Source organism: Pseudochaenichthys georgianus, chromosome 5 (assembly GCF_902827115.2).
Source record: "Pseudochaenichthys georgianus chromosome 5, fPseGeo1.2, whole genome shotgun sequence".
Lineage (NCBI taxonomy): Eukaryota > Metazoa > Chordata > Actinopteri > Perciformes > Channichthyidae > Pseudochaenichthys > Pseudochaenichthys georgianus.
In genome coordinates this window covers 6,215,098-6,232,375 of record NC_047507.1, presented here as the reverse complement: position 1 = coordinate 6,232,375, position 17,278 = coordinate 6,215,098, and the positions used below count along the sequence as shown (strand labels likewise).

General features: G+C 42.9%; 1 protein-coding gene across 4 annotated transcripts in view; it reads right to left on the bottom strand.

Annotated features, from left to right (window-relative positions):
- itpr1b (inositol 1,4,5-trisphosphate receptor, type 1b) overlaps positions 1-17,278 on the bottom strand; it is a 144,256-nt gene that overhangs the window by 36,027 nt on the left and 90,951 nt on the right. For all 4 annotated transcript variants that reach the window (XM_034082656.1, XM_071203053.1, XM_071203055.1 and 1 more), the window contains 8 exons: positions 16,727-16,989; positions 15,300-15,500; positions 10,192-10,302; positions 9,659-9,754; positions 8,635-8,769; positions 7,333-7,440; positions 5,418-5,649; positions 1,578-1,700 (listed from right to left, as the gene is read on the bottom strand). In XM_034082656.1, the coding sequence (XP_033938547.1) occupies positions 1,578-1,700; positions 5,418-5,649; positions 7,333-7,440; positions 8,635-8,769; positions 9,659-9,754; positions 10,192-10,302; positions 15,300-15,500; positions 16,727-16,989 (1,269 nt within the window). The remainder of the gene's footprint in view (positions 1-1,577; positions 1,701-5,417; positions 5,650-7,332; positions 7,441-8,634; positions 8,770-9,658; positions 9,755-10,191; positions 10,303-15,299; positions 15,501-16,726; positions 16,990-17,278) is intronic.

Sequence of the window (17,278 nt, the reverse complement as noted above, 5' to 3'; positions counted from 1 at the left end):
ACATGTTGATGTAGAAGAGACATGAAGAAGAGGGGACACATGTTGATGTAGAAGAGACATGAAGAAGAGGGGACACATGTTGATGTAGAAGAGACATGGAGAAGAGGGGACACATGTTGATGTAGAAGAGACATGGAGAAGAGGGGACACATGTTGATGTAGAAGAGACATGAAGAAGAGGGGACACATGTTGATGTAGAAGAGACATGAAGAAGAGGGGACACATGTTGATGTAGAAGAGACATGAAGAAGAGGGGACACATGTTGATGTAGAAGAGACATGAAGAAGAGGGGACACATGTTGATGTAGAAGAGACATGAGGAAGAGGGGACACATGTTGATGTAGAAGAGACATGAGAAGAGGGGACACATGTTGATGTAGAAGAGACATGGAGAAGAGGGGACACATGTTGATGTAGAAGAGACATGGAGAAGAGGGGACACATGTTGATGTAGAAGAGACATGAAGAAGAGGGGACACATGTTGATGTAGAAGAGACATGAAGAAGAGGGGACACATGTTGATGTAGAAGAGACATGAAGAAGAGGGGACACATGTTGATGTAGAAGAGACATGAAGAGAAGAGGGGACACATGTTGATGTAGAAGAGACATGAGAGAAGAGGGGACACATGTTGATGTAGAAGAGACATGAAGAAGAGGGGACACATGTTGATGTAGAAGAGACATGAAGAAGAGGGGACACATGTTGATGTAGAAGAGACATGAAGAAGAGGGGACACATGTTGATGTAGAAGAGACATGAAGAAGAGGGGACACATGTTGATGTAGAAGAGACATGAAGAAGAGGGGACACATGTTGATGTAGAAGAGACATGAAGAAGAGGGGACACATGTTGATGTAGAAGAGACATGAAGAAGAGGGGACACATGTTGATGTAGAAGAGACATGAAGAAGAGGGGACACATGTTGATGTAGAAGAGACATGAAGAAGAGGGGACACATGTTGATGTAGAAGAGACATGAAGAAGAGGGGACACATGTTGATGTAGAAGAGACATGAAGAAGAGGGGACACATGGTGATGTAGAAGAGACATGAAGAAGAGGGGACACATGTTGATGTAGAAGAGACATGAAGAAGAGGGGACACATGTTGATGTAGAAGAGACATGAAGAAGAGGGGACACATGTTGATGTAGAAGAGACATGGAGAAGAGGGGACACATGTTGATGTAGAAGAGACATGAAGAAGAGGGGACACATGTTGATGTAGAGTAGACATGACGAAGAGGGGACACATGTTGATGTAGAAGAGACATGAAGAAGAGGGGACACATGTTGATGTAGAAGAGACATGAAGAAGAGGGGACACATGTTGATGTAGAAGAGACATGAAGAAGAGGGGACACATGTTGATGTAGAAGAGACATGAAGAAGAGGGGACACATGTTGATGTAGAAGAGACATGAAGAAGAGGGGACACATGTTGATGTAGAAGAGACATGAAGAAGAGGGGACACATGTTGATGTAGAAGAGACGGGACAAAGTGGATGTTGCATAATAGGTGACCTTTAAGGAAAGATTAAAAAGGAATAGACTTCAGCAGACTGACCTCCTCGGACGCCCTCCAGAGGGTAGAAGAAGGCCACGAGCAGGTTCATGAGGACAGCCAGGTTGAAGGAGATGCTGCTCCAGAAGGACATGTTCCTGGAGCACCAGTACAGGATGGGCTGAGCTGGAGAAGGGTGTTGAAATGCACAGTGTCATTATCAGTGCAACACATGAAGCATAATGCATGTAATAACTTCACAGGAGTCAGCAGTCCATCCCACCGATCTGTGTTTCACACACAAGTCATTTCAGTCAAACGGCTGTATAATTGATACCCCATATTGAGGATATTTTCTTTCATGATTTGCTTCAAATGTCAGTCGCTACTGTCCGTCATGTTTCTGATCAGCTACACGACTTATTTTCCGTCTTTTATCAGCTGGACAAAGTTGAGTGCAGATTAATTTGATATGAAAAAAAAGCATTACATTTGTGGTGAAACACAATAATCTCATCTGCTTGAGTACACACAACCAGTTGTCATGCACACACCAAACACTTTCCACACGCACACACAGCCTACTCAGACCTCGGTCAGGAGATCAGTATCGCGCCAATGCTATTTTGAGCTGTTTATGACTGTTTATGAGAAAAGAAGAACTGCCGGGGGGGACTTTTAGCCTCCAAAGTCACTACATCCATCACAGCAGCGGAACAATATTATGTACTGCTGTGATGATTCCTTTAGAGAGGAGAGAGGGGATGATTGTCGTCACGTGCAATCACATCATACACAAACTGTCCTCCTTCAGGCCTGACCACGGGACGAGCCACAACACACGGCTACTTCACCGCAGTAACTGGCAGAATCAACAAGGGGCGCTAAGAATAACTCAACATAGGGTTTAGTCCTGTACTATTAAAGTGAGAAAACAAATGTTAGTTTAAAGACATATGATATTCCTCGTATACATTTGGAGAAGCTGAAAAAGCTCCTTCCCGGTCCTGAGGAAAAGTGAAATCTGAAATAGGGTACACCGAGACAATGATCCGGACAAGATGTCATGCTTTCGTCCGTTTGAAAAAGCCACACAACCTCCACGAATAACACCAAGTTAAACAATGCCACCTTTACATGTTGACTTTATGAACATAGTTAGCTAAAATAAATAATAGTTAGCCGTACTAACCTTATGAGTTTGGGTGAGTTAGCGAGCTATGCTAATGGCGTTAGCAAAAATAAAGTATGGTTCAAAGCTTAAATAATTACATTTAGCTTTTGGACATTGTTTTGCTTGTTGTTGATGTCCTGAAAATAGCAATAGTTTGCTTCGAACATCAGCTTAGCTAGCTAACGATAGCAAAGTCCTAGGGTTAGTATAAGTGATTGGTTGCGTGACATAACCGTAACTAAATGTATACGTTATAGTTACATCAAATATTATGGAGGTTGTTTGGTGTGTGTTTTAATGTCTTTCATTTTCTAAAGCACTTTGCATTGCCTTGCCTTGCCTTGCCTTGCCTTGCCTTGCCTTGCCTTGCCTTGCCTTGCCTTGCCTTGCCTTGCCTTGCCTTGCCTTGCCTTGCCTTGCCTTGCCTTGCCTTGCCTTGCCTTGCCTTGCCTTGCCTTGCCTTGCCTTGCCTTGCCTTGCCTTGCCTTGCCTTGCGTTACAATGCATTAGTTATATGCTCTGTTGGCAAGGTAGTGCAATACCTTGCCAACCCATGGGGCTTTCCCCCTGAACACACATGATAACACACCATGGGTCCCATTGATGGAGATGGGTTCAGCGTGGGTCAGGGTCTGAGCCTGGAGCTCTGCAGCACGATGCTATGAAACATTTCCCACACAATCTTTTTCTGGATCATCTGTGAGCAGTTTCTCCCGTCTCATGTTGCCGATCCCTCGCATGCTGACATGGCAGCTACTGTGTCCCGTTTGCACTGAACTGCTTTGATGTTTGCTCGGTGAGGTTGAGCCTGCAGGAGCTTTAAGAGTAAGATGTGAAACTAATCATGACCTCAAACTGTCAGGTGGATGAAACAGATTGATCTATTAATCCTACTAAATTACAAATCAAGAGTGAATCCTGATTTTTCCCTGTTATGTTACGGCTATCTTTGCCGTCAACGTTGACTGTCCTGATTTTGCTTATCATAAGACAGGAATACAAATAAAAAACGTCTATCGTTCTCCAGACAAAACAAAGCATTCCACACGTGCGACCTCTTTACACCAGTGTGTCCATGCTTCACTGTTTCCAGCTTCCCTTTATGAAGTGGCTACAGACTCAAATGAGGGATTATGTAAAGGTTAATACTACACTACTTAATCCTGTCCGAAAACAATTAATTTGCCTTTACATATGTTTCCAGAATTACACAAATAAAGGAACCTAACGGTGATATCAGGATAATTACAAAGATGAGACTTGTGAATGGGCTTGCAACAAAAGACGGTGTGTGTACCGACCGCAACTACCGTGTTCATCATCCACTGCAACACACTCACACACATCATTCTCTCCTGGCTGAAAAACACGTCTCTATAGAAAACATGTTGTCATGCAATCCTGCCTTACGTACATCAACTAACATGGTTCCAGGTGTCACAGTAATCTATATAAAAGGTTCTTATCAAGCTGCACTTCCACTCCTCCAGCGTTCAGAGTTAAGGGATCAGAGTTAAGGGATCAGAGCGCAGCCCCTTTCTCACGTTCACATTTTTAGAGTGAGTCTTTGTTTACAATTGATTGTGGTTTAGAGAAATGTGTTAATCCTGTTTGCTCGTATGTATAAGCATTACAGGCGGATTGGGCTTCGGGTGGCAGCGATGACGCAATCGGTAACCGTTTGAAAAAACACAAAGGCAGCCTCGATGACAGATTTCTAGTTGACTTTAAACCAGGTGATGATGAATAGTTATACATTGTTATTATTAGTTAACATTTTTGAAGTCAAGTTTTGGCCGTAAACATCGTCTTTTGTTGATTCATGCAGCTTAACCGTGAGATTGTTCTGGTTTGAACAACTGACCGGTGAAATCAAACGTGTGAGACCTGAGGGAGTATCGTCCGAATGCATGATTTGTTTTTGTCGTCATATTTTTGCCGTGTGATCTTTATCAAGGTTTCCATGGATGTTTACGCCACAGAAATAGACGTACAATGCCGTAGCGTTCCAATGACGAGTCTCCACATAGTTTTCATTGGTGGCTGAAGCATGTGTATCTAATGATCACATGGGAGGTGTGGAGGAAGTCTGGGACACGTTACTAAACCTTGAGTTGGCAAATTGCCAAAGTGACATCGGGGAATTCTGACTCCTCTTCCTCTTCACACAAGAATCCAAGGGCATATGGGGCGAGTCATTTCTTTACAAAGATCAAAAGTGGAGGCAGAACTAGATATATTTAGAAAGTGAAAGCAATAATACCACAGTGTAGAAATACTAGTTATTAATGGGCTGTTTTAAAGTTCAGAAATCAACTAATGTAAAACAAATAATGATATGAATCTGCACATAGTAAGTCAATGATGATTGGGAATCTGTGCTGTTTTTCATCCTTTCCCTGTTGCTGTTCAACTACAGAATGTGGATTAATAAAGGTCCATCTTATCTTATCTTAAATGTACAATATGTGATACTAAATTGTAGTGGAGAAGAAGTATATATTGCTATCAAATGGAAATACTGAAGTACCTCGAAACTGCACTTGAGTCAAAGTAGTAAGTTACTTTCCAGCACTGCACATGACCATCTTGTGGGTGACTTCTTCCTCTAACCTAATATGTATATACGTGACGGAGCCCTTTGGAAGAGGGGGTTCCTGCAGGGATGCAACAGGACAGGAAGTACACCATGAAACCACAGGACATAGAGAGTGAGGAAGTATACGCACAGGGAACCGTGTTTGCGTCTCCAGTCGCCTCTTGGGTGCCTCGCAGCTTCTTCTGCCAGTTCATCTCGTTGAAGAGATCCTCGGCGCTCAGGAAGAAGTCATTGATCTTACTGCCTTGCTCGTCGCGCTCCGTGGTGTAGTAAACACGCAGCTTGGACTCGTTTGTGAGGAACTCGCAGATGTTTGGCACGGGGAACACGATCTGCTCCATGGTGCGATCTAGGCGCACAATCTGCAGCACACCACAGAAAGAGACAACAGACACACTCTGAGACCAAAACGTGACGACACGTGCTGCTCTCTTCAAAACACGTCTTTACAGATCATTTATTCAAGACATCTTCCTTGTTATTGTCACATACCGTACAATACAAATAAAAGCACTGCTTCCTTTAGATGGAGGCTGATAAACTGTGCAAACAGCGACGGAACAGAACAGAGTCAACAGTCGGCATTCCTCCTTTCAAGGAAAGCGTGAACACATTCCAAAGGTCGATGGTGGCCGGCACTTGAGAGCAGAGGCCTGCACTACGAAGCCGGATATTCGCTTAGCGAGCCATCTTCAGGGTTAACTCTGGGTTTCCGGTCCTACGACGCTGGTTCACTTCTTAGCGGGCTGGATCTCCATGGTAACTTATGCTAAACGGCTAGCCTGCTCCGGTTCCAGGATAAGAGATCAACTCGGTGAAAGCACCGCCTGCTGACCAATCAGGGCTCAGTGTGTGGAGTTTAAAGCGACCAAGTCATATTACAGGAGAAAGGAAATACAGTTTAAACTGCCGGCAAAAATCACCGACTGTGTGAACGTGAACATGAATAGAATATCACCTGAAGATCAGAGCAATCTGACTATTATAACATTAGCGTTAAGAAAGCTTACTTCAATATCTGCCACAACATAAGTAGCCGGATCAGAGTAACATTACGTACAGTCCGCGGCATCTTAGCGAGATCGCGTTTGTTTTGGGTTAGTTAAGCCCGATAACTCAAACGTATCCAGGGTCTGTTGAACTGGATCCGTAGGACAGGCCTGAGGCCAACAAACACCTCATATGTGTCTCGTGTCAATGCAAAAACATGTACTAATTCCCTGCAGCTGACGTCCTGCACTTGATCTCACACAGTGGGCAGATAATTGCAGGGCGGAGTTTCCATTTGACTTTGGAGTGAGATTCAGATACGGTGTAGTCGGTGCATTTTTATAAGACTTGGCAGTTGGGGTGACAGCTTTTGGGAGGGGTTTCTGTCGTGTTGCTTCGTTTTGTTTTTGTGGGTTTGAACTTTGAGCAAGGGAAGTGTGGCGGGAGAGTTGAGAGTTGGCTGCCCTGCAATAGCAACATTATAATCATTTTTCAGTAAACCTTTACAATTTAAAAAGTCCTAAAATCTGGGGGAGCTTGCTGATATATACCGTACTTTTCAGACTATAAGCCGCGACTTCCCCCCCCCCATTTTTGTTGTACAGCTAGCGGCCACTAGGGAACCTCCTAAATCTATGGATTTTACAGGTAAAATTAACCACCTTTAACACTATGGGCTCTAGGACCGGTCCCCGCCCGCCACCTCTAAGGGGCGGCTCCAGCAGGAAAAGCTGGAGGCCGGAAAAGAGTGAGACAGGTCGCGCGCCAAAGTAAAAGTGGAACCGAGAGACAGAACGAGAGCAAGACAGACGGACACTTTAGCTGCTGCGGCGTATATGCAGGTGCGCTTTATAGTCCGAAAAGTACGATATTCATTTTTTTCTATGTATTAAAACATGTGCGGCATTAGAGCGTGTAGAAATGTCAATGTTTCACAAGAATTGGTAGCTGACAATTTCGATTATTTTTCAGTGACACTTCAAAGTAAAACAAGTACTAGGAAAGACAGCAGGACGTGCTAAACGGCGCAGTACACTACAGTCCTGTCCACTGACCTCAATCTGCGCCGTGTGTTTGGCGTAGAACTCCAGGGCCTCGTCGCCCTCTCCGTACGTTCCCCCCGGCTTCAGCATCGCCTGCAGCTCCTTGTTGTGACGCGCCAACTGAAAAGACAACAGACGGCATCGAATCAATGATCAACAGATCCATCACATCATCATTATTAAAAACCTATCTTTTAATTTGGGTTAACTTTGAATTGTCACTATTATCATTGTCCATGTTTTTTTTTTTTTTTGATTTGATTTTGATATACTTTATTAATCCCCCGTGGGGAAATTGTTGTTTTACTGTACTTTCTTTCTGTATTGCTTTTAACTTACATTTTATTTTTTAAATCGTTTTATTTGAACATATTATCTATCACCGCAGATGTTTTATTCACTTTAGTATTATTTTTAATATTGTTGTAATGTTTTCTGTAAAGCACTTTGGGCTGCTTTGTGCATGAAAGTTGCAATACAAATAAAGTGTATTATTATTATATTATTATTATGCGCCGCTTTCCCCCTTCTACTCCAGTGGGACTCAGTTGCACTTTTCCTTGTACATGTGATGTTTTGGTGTTGTTGTTTGTTGTTGTTGTTTCTTTGCGTTAACTGTCAAGTGGGAACTAAGTATTTTTTTGTACGTCTTTGTGTTTCTCTTATTTCCCTACGATACTGTTATGTGTGGCTGTGAATAAGAAAATACGAAGGACAGACCATCCATTTCTATTTATAATTATGTGTTTTGAGAAAGGGGCGGTAATATAAGATTATTTTCTTCTCCCTGCTCCTTTTCGGTATGGTGTGTTTATAGAGACATGTTTTGTAAATAGTTATACATCAAGTTGTGCATACCATGAACGAAACAAATCAAAAAGTGTTTGCCTTGCATGTGTTCACGCATGGTAACTCGTGCACGTGTCGCCTCTCTGAGCCAACACTGCCCCTACTTAGCGTCCGGGTACAGGACGTGCTATGTATTCTTCCTGCGAGTGCACAATGTTCCGTGCATCCAACCAGAAGGCTGCGGGGTGTGTATTGATAGCGGCTGTTGCACAACTATAATTGCAGTCGTTCCTGAAATCACGTTTTCAAAAAGACACCGTTTGCGCGGTGCAGAGCCTGAGGGCTGCTGAACGAGAGGAGACGAGTGTCGAGGGGCCGAAGTCTCACACGTCTTTAGCTGCCACAGGAAACGACACACTGACAGTAACGCCACTGTAAATGCATGTATGTTCTGCATCATGTTGCCGTGCGTGTGCTACTGAACTAACACTTCCTCGCTGGTGCTACAGAAAGCTAGTGGCTTACCTGATGCGCTAAGATGTAGATATTATGCCCGACGTTGCGTGGGGATGCCGCGTGCTCATCCTCTCCGTCCTCCCCCTCCTGCGGCTCCTCCACCTCGATCTCCCCCTGCATGTAGGCCTTTTTGATCACTTCCACCTGCGGGGAAACACATAACATCCATTAGAGTGTAATATTGATTTGAATGATATCACGCGCAGCAGCTCTCATGTTGCCTCGGTTCATATCTCTCTGGGTGTTGTGTCATGTTGTAATTCTTTCTGTCTCTCTGTAATATTTGAGTTGTGTCTTTGTCGTCGTTTCATGTCTTTGCTGTATTTTCTGTTTCTTTGGATTTGATTTGCGTCTTTTTTTAGTGTTTCTGCTCGTTTGCATCTGGTCGTAGTCGTTTCGTCTCCGTGGTCATTGTCAGGGCTGTTCCAGGTTGGCACATGACTCTGTAGTTTTCTCATGTCTCTTTGTTCGTAGGTGTTTCGTCTCAGTTTGTCGTCATCTTTGTTGTGTTGCCCCTTTTATGTGTTGTTTTTTGTAGCTATAGTAGCTTGTTCTTATCTTTCTTTCCGGTCATTTTGTGTCTCTTTGTGGTCTTTTCCTGTTTCGTCTTAGTCGTCTCATCTCTCACTGTAGTCATGTTTCGTCTCTTTAAGTTGGTTTAATTGTCTTTAGTCGTATGTTTTCGTTTATCGGTTTGTTTGTGGTCCGTTTGCCGGTCCCTGATACTTACAGCCCCTCGGCCTCTGCCCGGACCCTTTTAGGAATCCATCCACGAAGACCTCGTTCTCACACATGTATGTACTGATATGTATAATCATATATAAAATGACTGTCAGGGAAATATCATTGCGTTTTATTAAAAGGTCTCGTTTATTTCGAACCCAACAAAACAGAAAATAGGGCTTTGTGACCCGACACTGTAGGAAGTCTCAAAAAAGATGCTTCCAGGATATGTGAAGGATACCAAGAATACACACGGTCACAAAACATCCATGTAAGACTCAGAAATGCATTTGCATGATGTCTCACGCACCAGCTCTTTGGGCCTCATGTTGTACAGGATCCTCTCTGCGTTCTCGCTGTCATGGCGACTCTCCATAATTGCAAGAAGGAGCTTGGAGGCATTATTCTAGGAAAAGATGAGAGCGCAGATAAGAGCACGAACAGAATCAGGTTCATGTGTGTCCTAACAGGGGAATACATGCATCACCATTAAAGACGGGCATCTCATATGTAAATATTCCTACTTTTCCCTGTGGGCTTGTCATGTAATTCATATTACTTCCTTACTTAGTACTTGAAATAAAATATTTGGCAGACTTTATGTATGTCAACACCGTTTCATTTCCTGTAATTACTTGATCATATCTGGAGAATTATGTTTCCAGTGATGTAACTGCCCAATTCAATGATTCATTTCTCCATTTAAATGTCACTTTTGATATTCGAAACTCTCCCTAATGTTAAGCGAATTAAAAGTGTTTTAAGAAGAAATATCTCAAGAGACTAAACCGCCCCTTGTGTAACATTTTTTAAGTGTTTATCGCCCCCCCAATAATCACTCACTTTGAGCTCCAGCACCAGATCCATCCGCTTCTTGCCCAGGGGGTTGATGTCATTGAGGATGAGAGCGATGATGATGTCTATCCCGTTGCATTCATGAGTGGCAATGCAGTTCTGAGGAAGAGGGAAAACAAGTTCAAATGTGGACTGAAAAAGTTGTATTAAAGGGACCCGATTATGCTAACTTTCAGGTTGATATTTGTATCTCAACTAATATACAGTCACTTATTTCCTGCTATTGCTCTGTATGATTATTATTACCTTTTGTTTTGTTACTTCCCATTGTAAAGCGTCCTTGGGTTTCGTGAAAGGCGTTATATAAATTGAAATTATTATTATTATTATTATTATCTCTACTGTGACACAAATAAACTCCCCTGTTCTTGGGATTGTAGCCTTTGTCGACCATTTACATGCACACAAACCTATAACACACAATTAAGGGAACACCCCAAAAGCATTACAGGGCCAGGAGTCACATTGACTTCTGTTTTTAGACGGTAAACACAACCTGTATTTTATTTACCTAAAAGGTCGAAATCTTAGCTTTTCAGAATTTGAAAATCTATCAAACTTATATATTTAATTAACATTCCCTTTCAACAAAAGAGCTGCAGTCAGTCATGAATGTGTGGCTTTGAAGTCACCAGACAGATATTTTGCCAACAAAATAAACCCCAAAATAAAAAATGGCTTGTGGCCACAAAATAGTTTGGGACAAATATGCTGGCACCATTTGACAAAGACACTTAACAGAGTTTAAAGCAATGCTCTTCCTTTTAAGAACAAAGAGCCGAGTTTAGTCTGGCAGTCGCCCTTCTAGCCGTTTGAAACGACTGAAAACAGAACTGACATGAAATCAAACGGCGACTGCTTGTAGCCACTTGCTCGTTAAGTTATGCCAGCTTCACGCTTGCAATAAAATGACCCCAAGTCGGCTCGAACAGAGGATGCCATCGTCATGTGAGAAGAACCAAGCCGTGCTAATTTGTACCAAAGAACAAACACGGGCGAACAGCCCAAAGGGAAACACGAAGGATAATAAAGAAAAAACCCAAAAACCAGCAGCACTTAAATAAAAAGGTCACTTTGATATAAACTGAGGATTATTATCTCTGCCTTTATGGGATCATGCGTTTGGTCGCCTGTGTGTCATTTGAAACGCTGAACGACCTCATGGGTGATTCAAATGTGTAGAAACTGATTTTATTTACTGTTGTAAAGCCTGTATAGAAGGGGCTACAAGTGTTTAACAACAGCGTCAGAATCACGAGGACTTTCGGGTTCAACTCATAATTATATGTCAATTTGTTTATTTATTAGTTGATATTTATATTTTTGGCTAATTATCTGAATCGGGAAAGAAACTAAAGCGGTCATAAAAAGTACAAAGTAAAAAGTACAATATTGGCTTCCCAACTGTAGTGGAGTAGAAGTATAAAGTAGCATAACATTACAAATAATCAGGTAAAGTACAAGCACCTCACTTTCTTGAGTAAGTGTACTTTATTAATGGTTACACAATTTAAAACATCGTTATGACATCATAAAGTGGCCAACATCTGATCAGCTCATTTTCAGACAGGTTTTTATAGAAATGGATCAAAAAGAGAGAGAATCTTTGTTCCTGAAACTTTCAGAGTCTCTTTACACAGAGGGGACACATGTTGATGTGGAAGAGACATGAAGAAGAGGGGACACATGTTGATGTGGAAGAGACATGAAGAAGAGGGGACACGTGTTGATGTAGAAGAGACATGAAGAAGAGGGGACACATGGTGATGTAGAAGAGACATGAAGAAGAGGGGACACGTGTTGATGTAGAAGAGACATGAAGAAGAGGGGACACATGTTGATGTAGAAGAGACATGAAGAAGAGGGGACACGTGTTGATGTAGAAGAGACATGAAGAAGAGGGGACACGTGTTGATGTAGAAGAGACATGAAGAAGAGGGGACACGTGTTGATGTAGAAGAGACATGAAGAAGAGGGGACACGTGTTGATGTAGAAGAGACATGAAGAAGAGGGGACACATGTTGATGTAGAAGAGACATGAAGAAGAGGGGACACATGTTGATGTAGAAGAGACATGAAGAGGGGACACATGTTGATGTAGAAGAGACATGAAGAAGAGGGGACACATGTTGATGTGGAAGAGACATGGAGAAGAGGGGACACATGTTGATGTGGAAGAGACATGAAGAAGAGGGGACACGTGTTGATGTAGAAGAGACATGAAGAAGAGGGGACACATGGTGATGTAGAAGAGACATGAAGAAGAGGGGACACGTGTTGATGTAGAAGAGACATGGAGAAGAGGGGACACGTGTTGATGTAGAAGAGACATGAAGAAGAGGGGACACATGGTGATGTAGAAGAGACATGAAGAAGAGGGGACACGTGTTGATGTAGAAGAGACATGAAGAAGAGGGGACACGTGTTGATGTAGAAGAGACATGAAGAAGAGGGGACATGTGTTGATGTAGAAGAGACATGAAGAAGAGGGGACACGTGTTGATGTAGAAGAGACATGAAGAAGAGGGGACACATGTTGATGTGGAAGAGACATGAAGAAGAGGGGACACATGTTGATGTAGAAGAGACATGAAGAAGAGGGGACACATGTTGATGTGGAAGAGACATGAAGAAGAGGGGACACATGTTGATGTGGAAGAGACATGAAGAAGAGGGGACACGTGTTGATGTAGAAGAGACATGAAGAAGAGGGGACACATGGTGATGTAGAAGAGACATGAAGAAGAGGGGACACGTGTTGATGTAGAAGAGACATGAAGAAGAGGGGACACGTGTTGATGTAGAAGAGACATGAAGAAGAGGGGACACGTGTTGATGTAGAAGAGACATGAAGAAGAGGGGACACGTGTTGATGTAGAAGAGACATGAAGAAGAGGGGACACGTGTTGATGTAGAAGAGACATGAAGAAGAGGGGACACATGTTGATGTAGAAGAGACATGAAGAAGAGGGGACACATGTTGATGTAGAAGAGACATGAAGAAGAGGGGACACATGTTGATGTAGAAGAGACATGAAGAAGAGGGGACACATGTTGATGTGGAAGAGACACGGAGAAGAGGGGACACATGTTGATGTAGAAGACACATGGAGAAGAGGGGACACATGTTGATGTAGGAGAGACATGAAGAAGAGGGGACACATGTTGATGTAGAAGAGACATGAAGAAGAGGGGACACATGTTGATGTAGAAGAGACATGAAGAAGAGGGGACACATGTTGATGTAGAAGAGACATGAAGAAGAGGGGACACATGTTGATGTAGAAGAGACATGAAGAAGTGGATTTTGCATAATAGGTGACCATTAAAATAATCAGGTAAAGTACAAGTACCTCAATATTGTACAGTACTTGAGAGTGAATGTACTTTATTATATTCCACCACTGGTTAAAGGCGTCTGTGTTTGCTTGCATGTTCGTGTTATTTTGTATATATTGATTGTTGTGCTTTTATCTTAATGTGTGCATATGTATAAATGTGTCTGTTGATATAGGATATACATATTTTATACATATTGTAAGCAATAAAATCAATATATGTGGTGTAACTTTGAATTAATAACACTGTTTTATTCTCTAACCGGATGTTCACGACATTGTCGACACACTCGACTTCCGGTCTGTTCAGACAGTGTTTGTAGCATTAGCATGTAGCTAATAATATGTTGTGTACGTGAATACAGGGCCGTATTCACCATATACATTGGGGGGGACACATCCCTATCCCTATCCCTAATACTATTATTAGGGAATGTTTAGATGACCAACAGATATTGGAAGATTGTAAAACGAACATCAGAAAAAGACAGGACGTGCCTTGGACCCGCCTCCGTCAACGCTAAGCCAACAGGAGAAGACTACAGATGATAAATATGTGACACAAACAGGAAGTCGCTCTCTTTCTCCACAGAGACTGGAGGGAGCACACTCGGGCCTGAGTCACTCATTGCAAATTCATTGTTTTATTAAACGCTGTTAACTTGTAAATAAGCTTCCTTGACTCTTTTCAACTAATCCTAAAATCAGATCGTAGAAAACCCAACAATATTTGTATATATATATATCAGGGTTTCCGTTAGCCGGTAATTACCGGTTTTTAGCTGGTAAAATGTATTAAAAACCGGTAAATTCAAAACCTGCCGGTCAAAATGTCTGGTAATAATTAGGGAGGCTCCGATCGATCGGCCGCCGGTCATTATCGGCCGATATTCACTCTTAATAGTTTGATCGGTGCTCGTTAGAAAGGCCGATCAGGAGAGCTGGATCTGATCGATATGGACATAAACGAGAGTGAAGTGTAACCGGACGCGAGAGAGAGATCAGATCAGCTGCTGAGTCTGACCGAGACACGCAGCTCTGCATGAGCACCTGAAGCCCCGCCCTCTGTTTAGCGAGCTGCAGGAGCTGCAGGAGAAACTGACTGCTGTCAGGAGAGAGAGGGAGGGAGAGAGAGAGAGGTAGAGAGGGAGGGAGAGAGAGGGGGAGAGGGAGGAGGGAGAGAGGGAGGGAGAGAGAGAGGAGAGGGAGAGAGAGGGAGGGAGAGAGAGGGGGAGGGAGAGAGGGAGGAGAGAGAGGGGGAGAGAGAGAGGGAGAGGGGAAAAGAGAGGATCCGTTTCTCCCGTGTTATTATTCAAAGTTGATGTAAACTTTTGAATAATGTACGTCATCTACTACAAGTAGTTTGTTTGAATGTAATAATTATGTTGTTTGTTGTTTGTGGAATCATTTATTGAAAAATGAATCTGAATTGTTCGATCTGTTACGATTATAAACTGAAGCAATATCAAAATGAGCCCATAGTCCGGTAATTACCTGCTAACGGAAACTCTGCTACACAACTCTTATTATTATTATTGAAATATGACCGGTAAGTTTCAAATTTGTCCGGTAAAATAAATTATGCCCGGACATTTGACCGGCGAGAAAAAATCCTAGCGGAAACCCTGATATATATATATTTGTATTTTTGTATTCCGGATTGTGGGAAACGGCATTTCAATCTCTCCGTCTGTACACACAAACTGAAAGAGTGACAAGAAAGTTGACTTTGACGTTGTGTCTGTGTCCCTCCTCACCTGGTTCTCGTGGCAGGGCCCCTGGCAGTACTCCGTCAGGCTCTCCACCGTCTGGTTGATGAGTCCTACGTTCTTCTCGTTGATGTAAAGTCCCAGCAGCCCCAGCCCCCCTGTGGTGCTCCCACAGATACAGTCCAGGAACTGAAGCGTCTCACACACCAGGTTATAGTTGTTCTTGTTGTTCTGGTTGCGCAGAAAGTTCTGGAAGTGGATGGAGAAAGAGTATACAGTGATTAGGCATATCCCTTTTCTCCGAGAACCATGTTGGTGCTTTTGATTTGTGATGAGTCATCCTCCAAGCTCAGGGAAAACATTTCTTCCAGACATGTTGACTTAATATATTATATGTAATGTATAAAATGTCGTGGGGCTCATTATAATGCATGCAAGACCAGGAGGGTTACTTTCAAAATGTAATCTGTTACAATTACTATATACCTGTACAAAAATGTAATCAGTAACCCAATCTAAGTGTAAAAGTATATATAGTAATAAAAGAGTAATATGATTAATTTCCATTTCATTTCGATGAACTCAATATCAAACGCAATGCAAAGAAATAATAAAGAAAAAATGTCAATAAGATGTTTTTTTATGTGTATTTTTATATGTATTATGTAAGACAACAAAACAATGTGAGTTTAGTGTTTTAGTTTAAAATATGAATTCAAAGCAAAAGGTTTTAATAAATCATGTGACGACCTACTGCATAAAAAACATATTTTAAATAAAGCAGAATGAAAGTAGCCTTAATGAAAACCAAAAAGGAAATTCAGGCAGAACGTCTACCTGTAAAACATTGATATGTATTGATGCATTGTGATCCTGCAAGTAATCCCCGTTGTTTAAAGAAAAGTGTATTCTTACTTTAACTGTTAAGGATTACACTTTTTTTGTATCCTGCTTACGTAGTCCAGTTACATTTAATCCGTTACTCCCCCAAGTGTAAGACATGACAGCAGCTCAAATATGACTCCATGTCTTTGCAAGCAACAGAAACATTTCAGTGCATTGATCATATGTGCTGCATTGCTGGCAGGAAACCAATATCTTACACCCACGCTGGGTCAGAAATGGACGAGACGGAGCGGCTCGGCGCGGCGCTGACTATCATTAAACCCTGCCCGGGTGAGAAGTGCAAACTGAATCAGTGCAAGAAGGAAGTCTCCTGTCTGGGTCTGCCGGAGCGACAGCCATTACTTCAACAAACACATCCTCATAGCGAAACCAGACCAAGACGTACCAGATATGGAAACAGCTGCATCAGGAAGTTCTGCAAATGGTGCCTTATTTTCTAACACGGTTTCGTTTCTGTATAACCGAGTGTGGTGATTCAGAACACAGGTCAGGAAATGTCATGGGGCGGCGGGGGTTTAGGCAAAGCAAAACAGAAACAGAACAACAAACGGGTCGTTGCGACGGCCCACCTGCAGGTCTCTGTTGTGGTTCTCGCAGAGCAGCTGCATGAGGCGCAGGATGGGCTGCATGATGGTGATGATGACGCTCATCTCGCCCTCCTCCTGGCTCTTGTCGGCCGGCGGGACGGGGGTGCCGTCGGCGGCCGCTTGGTTCTCTTCGGCTTCGGCCTCGCGGCGGTACGTGGTGAAGGCCTTCTTGGTGACGACGATGGCCTCCACCAGCTGCTCCTTCACCTCCTCCGTCACCACGGCAACCACCGGCACGTCTTTGACTAACCACAGACAGAGGAGAGTCAAACGCAGACCATTGGAGATGAGACACAAAACCCCTCGTGGGCCCCACCACCTCTATTACTGTACATAGGAGCAAGACACATGCATACTTGAGTGTTATTGGGGCACTTGTTGTTGTGGTTTTGTGTGTCTTTGTAGTTGTTTGCGTCTCTTTTTTAGTTAAGTGTCTATTTGTAGTTGTGTTACATCTAATTTGAGTTGAGTTTGTGGTCATTTTGTGTCCCTCACACTCAGAGCTCCTAGGCCTGTGCCCTACGGACCCTTTCA